At 40.1% G+C, this 5295-nt stretch overlaps 1 protein-coding gene across 1 annotated transcript; it reads right to left on the reverse strand.

Annotated features, from left to right (window-relative positions):
- Positions 1-771: 771 nt before the first annotated feature.
- On the reverse strand, positions 772-1137 carry LOC142616744 (uncharacterized). Its single transcript, XM_075789533.1, has one exon. It carries the CDS (start codon positions 1135-1137, stop codon positions 772-774), a length of 366 nt encoding a protein of 121 aa, XP_075645648.1.
- Positions 1138-5295: the final 4158 nt, after the last annotated feature.

The raw sequence follows: 5295 nt of genomic DNA on the forward strand, positions 1-5295 counted from the left end.
ATCTGTTGGGTGTTTACTGCTTTGATTAGGATATATTTTAAACTGGTTTTTAAGAGGGTTTTTTTAATATAGATTTTATTTTTATTTAAAAGAATTCTTAGTATTTTTTTTATTAACAAATATTTTAGTTTATTAATGGCAGATTTTCAATGTGTTTTGATGGGAAGACCTTGTTGACGACAAATATGAACATTAAGGACTAAAATGGTAAAATGAAAATTTTAGTGACAAAAATGAAAATTCGTGTTAGGAGTGGAATGAATGGATTTGGTCTCTCTAGCTAGATTCGAGGTCAACTGGTCCTCCAATGGAAAAGAGAAAAATAATAGAGAAGGGAACAGAGAGAAAGAGAAAGCAAAATCGGGGACATTCATCTTATTCATATTTTTGTACAGCCCTTCCATTTATACCCTTGACTAATGCCTTGCATTCTAACTCGTGTCTGATACTACTCCAACTAACCCTTACTCCAACTAAACCCAATTCCCTAACTAACTTCTAACTAATTGACCTGCCACCCTGTCACTGCCTTGCATATTACAACACCAGCAATTACAACCCACACTATACAACACTACACTACTAATACACGTGCACAATTACTTACAATCATATCACAAAATATCCCACAAATATCCCATTCAATCATACCACAAAATATCCCTAATAAGTACCCTCCCCTTAAAACACCTTGCTCACAAGGTGAGGATACTATTGTTGCAGCAGGCATAGGTCTTCCTAGGTGGCATCATCCACACTTTCCCCTTGCCATTACACTAGTACTTGAGTAATGGTTCTGCTTCTCAAATTATGAGTTCTAGTCTTCAAGACAGCCACTGGTTCAGGACTCAAACTGCTAGTTGCATCCACAAAAGGTAATGAAGGAACCACAGCCACATGCTTGCCCAACTTCTCTTTAAGACAGGAAACATGGAATGTAGGGTGGATTCTAGAATCTAGTGGTAGATCCAACCTGTAGGATACCTTGCCCACCCTATGCAAAACTTGAAAAGGTCCATAATATCTTGGTGCCAACTTACCCAAATGCTTCTGCTTCATTGATTTTTGCTTGTAAGGCAGCAACCTCAGGTATACCCAATTACCCTCAACAAATTCCCTTTCAGCATTCACCTTCATCCTTTCCTAACTTGCTACCAAATTTTGCTTCAACAAGGCTAGAAGCTATTGTCTAGTCCTTAATTGCACATCAACACTATCAACTTTAGTGGTACCTAGAATATAATCCAATAGGTTGGGAAGAGGGTAGCCAAATAAAGCCTCAAAAGGGGTTAACTTGATAGAGGTATGAAAATTGGTATTGAACCAAAATTCAGCCAATGGTAGCCATTCCACCCAAGTCTGAGGTCTATCAGCTGCAAATGCTCTTAAATAATGTTCTAGACTCTTGTTAACTACTTTAGTTTGTCCATCTGTCTGAGGGTGATAAGCTGAGGACATAGCTAGTTGCACCCCTTGCAACCTCATCAACTCTTGCCAAAAATGAGAGGTGAAAACAGGATCTCTATCACTTACAATTGTAGCTGGCATACCATGCAATTTTAACACGTGTTGTAGGTAGAGATTAGCCAACTTGGCAGCTGTATAAGGGTGAGACAAGGGAATAAAATGGGCAAACTTGGTAAGCCTATCCACTACCACTAGAAGCACATCTTCAGATTGAGACTTAGGAAGGCCTTCAACAAAATCCATACTTACATCAAGCCAAGGTTTGTCAGGTATAGGTGGGGGTTGTAACAGTCCAGCCACATGACAGGTTTCATACTTAAGTCTTTGGCATAGATCACATTCCTTAACATGCTTCTTCACATCAGATCTCAAACCAAGCCAATAAAAGTCTCTCTGCACCCTATGTAAGGTCTTGAGAAATCCTGAATGCCCTCCTAGAGGACTGTCATGGACTTGCTGCAGTACAGTAGCCTTCAAAGTATCACATGATCCAATAAAAATCTTACCTTTATACAACAACAACCAATTCTGCACAACATACCCTTTTTGGAACCCCCTTTCCCAACTGAAAAGCTTGGAGAATATTTTGTACCTGCTGGTCAGAAGCATAATTGGCCTTAAGATCAGTCAACCAAGCTGGAGAGGGAAATGAAACCATGCACAAGATCCCCTTATGAGCTTCTGAAACTTCCAAAGAAGTATAATCATCAAAATCAACCTTTCTAGACAATGCATCAGCTACTAAATTGTCTTTTCCCTTCTTGTACTCAACAACAAAGACATAGCCCAGCAATTTAGCAAACCACTTCTGCTGGGCTGGTGTGCCAATTTTCTGCTCCAACAAGTACTTCAGACTTTATTGGTCAGTTTTAACAGTAAAAGGCCTTCCTACCAGATAAGCTTTCCAACTCTTGACAGCAACCACTAAGGCTAGCAACTCTTTCTCATATGTTGACAAAGCCAAGTTATTACATTTAAGAGCCTGACTGTGGAAAGCTATTGGCCTACCATGTTGCATTAGCACTGCACCAATCCTTCTTCTAGAAGCATCACACTCCACCACAAATGGATGATCAAAGTTTGGCAAGGCTAACACTGGAGGTTTAACCATAGCATCTTTAAATTGATGAAAATCCAACTCAGCCTCATTAGACCAACAAAATGAATCTTTTTTTAATAGGGCTGTCAAGGAGGCTGCAATTTGACCATACCAATTTTTAATAGGGTTTCTTTTTTCACAACCCTAGACATATATAAGACTTATTTTAAAGGTCGTCACATAAGAGAATACAAGGAGAGCATATGCAAAAGGTGACCGAAGCCTTATTCTCTCTGAAAGAAGCTACTACATCTTTGCGCCGTAGGGTTTTGTAACCAAGTGCTTCTTTATCTTCATTGTTGATGAAGTGAAGAACTTTGCAGCCAACATTCTTCTTTCCCAAGTTGGTGAGTGAGTCACGTACTAGGATTCGTGCAAAGGAGTTAGTCACGTACTGGGATTCGTGCATCAAAGGGTGGCGTTGAAGAGTTCAAAGGTTCTGAAGCAGTAGAAGGTTTCTGCTGTAAATTCTTCTACGGGGATTGTAAAGTTTAGGGACAAAAGTTTTGTACTAGATCTAAAACTTCTCTTTACTTAATGAATTGCTTTTCAGGAAGGTTTCCCCCCAGGTTTTTTATTGTGAAACTGGTTGGTTTCATTGATTTTCCTGAGTCATCATATCTTGTCTTATTTATTTTTTTGCTGCACTTATTTGTGACATGATATTGATGTTTGTTTGTTTTAACAAGTTTTATTCATAATAAACCTAATTAACAACTTGGGTTAAAAACTTGTTAATTCTATCAACCGAGGTCTAAATTTTCGAAACAATATATATATATATATATATATATATATATATATATATATATATATATATATATATATATATATATAACAAAGCTTAAATCTAAACACAAATATGGTGTGTAGAAGAAAGAAATAGACTTGATGCTTTGAAACACAAGTGCTTTTTTAAGGCTAAATAGGGAAAAAATGGTAAAAAATGATGAAGATTTTTCAAAATGAAAGGAGGTTATTTCATATTGGTTGTGTAAGGGAGTTATCGTGTTGATTTGGACAATTGTATGTGATGATGCGAAGAAAATCAGTAGGCTGGATGCTTCGGACTTGAAAGGACTGCTGGTTCTTTCTACGGCCTGAAAAAGAAAGAAAAGCGTATCAAAGGCGACCGGGGCTGCCGGCCAAAAATCCTCCGATGGCAAAGTTAGTTTTTCCCTCTAGGTTATCTGAGTTCCAACTTTTTTGGAGTAAAAACTGAACATACCTTGGGTTTGTCTGAAACAGCCTTTATATAGTGTTCTCATAGGCGGTTACCAAAATTGGAACTTCTCCTGGCTTCAAGGAGAGATAGAAATCAAACGTAACTTGCATAACCGTTTGGAAGTTATGCTCTTGTTTCACAACGGATACCTGGCGGTTATGCGTGGGATAAGGGATTATCATATCTCATTTGGAGATTTTCCTAAGTGTGACACCCTCGTCCTTGAGTTCCTCAGTTGGGCGTGCTTTGTTTCACACGCGGGGGCTGTTTCGTCTAACGGGTGAATTTGCTCAAGACGAGGATGTCAACACTCTGGACGAGTGCATCACTCTGATGGTGCGTACCCCATCTTGAGCTCTTCTTCCCTGGACGAGGCACTTGTAGGTAAGTTTCTGAGGGTGTTTACGGTAGTAGGTGAGCTATGGACGACCTGTATGGACGACTTGGAGATGGGCTAAATCATTCCCCTATCAGTTGCCCCCTGTTCTAAGGTCGTCCAAAGTTCTTTTGTTTCTTGGACTCGTTTCAACATATTATTCCACGTGTCTCAAAGTAAGGGACGAGGTTGCAAAGGCTTCATATTATGTCACGTGTCATTACTTACCCGGGTTAACCGTTGTGTTGGTTTGGGTTTTCGAGGAGGTTGCCATGTGGTTCTTCTTGATTGGTCATTTCGTTCTGGGTTTTACTTTTCAACGCCTATAAATAGTGGATTTCCTCCCCTACCCTCCTCATTTTTAAAATTCTCTCGTTTGACATCTCTCGTCCATCGCCTCGTCTAGGAGTATCCCAGCGTCCTTTAGTTTTCTTCGTCTAGAGCCAGGTATTTTCTCTACTCTCGTTTTAGGCTTCCCTTACATTTCCAAAATGTCCGAAAGTTTTTCTTCGTCTAGCAATAGCGTTGATAGGGAGATAGATGAATATTGCAACACAACTAGCTATAGTGGTTCTAGTACTGACAGCAGTAGGAGTAGTGGTAACACCACAGACGAGTATGTTTCTGGGGTTCCCTTAGAAGTTTTCCAGGAAGAATTTAGGACGAGGGTAGCATCTGGGTCTAGGGCTGGTCCTTCTAGCACGCCCTCGTCCACTAGAAGGGACGAGGTTGAGACTGTATACAGCTGCGCTGTTGGGGTTCCAGCCAAGACAGACGAGAGAAAATTAGCGTCCCTTAGAAGTTGGTACCAAATCCCGGACGAGCTAAATCCTAGATTGGCCGTCCGTGACGAGTGGTGTTGCCAACCTCATTTTGGCATTGGGGTTTATGAAGCCTATCTTCTAGGGGGTCTTAGGCTGCCTCTCAATGCTTTTGCCAGGGAGTTGCTTACTAGGTTAGGTATAGGTTTATGTCAATTAAATCCTAATGCATGGAGACTAGTTGTTTCTATGCAAATTTTGTGGAGAGAGGTTTTCGAAGGGGACTGTCCTCTTACCGTGGACGAGTTCCTTTTTTGCTATAAACCCTCTGAAATTAGTCAATCTCGTGGCTTTTATCAATTCACGG

This window comes from Castanea sativa, chromosome 11 (assembly GCF_040712315.1).
Source record: "Castanea sativa cultivar Marrone di Chiusa Pesio chromosome 11, ASM4071231v1".
Taxonomy (NCBI): Eukaryota; Viridiplantae; Streptophyta; class Magnoliopsida; order Fagales; family Fagaceae; genus Castanea; species Castanea sativa.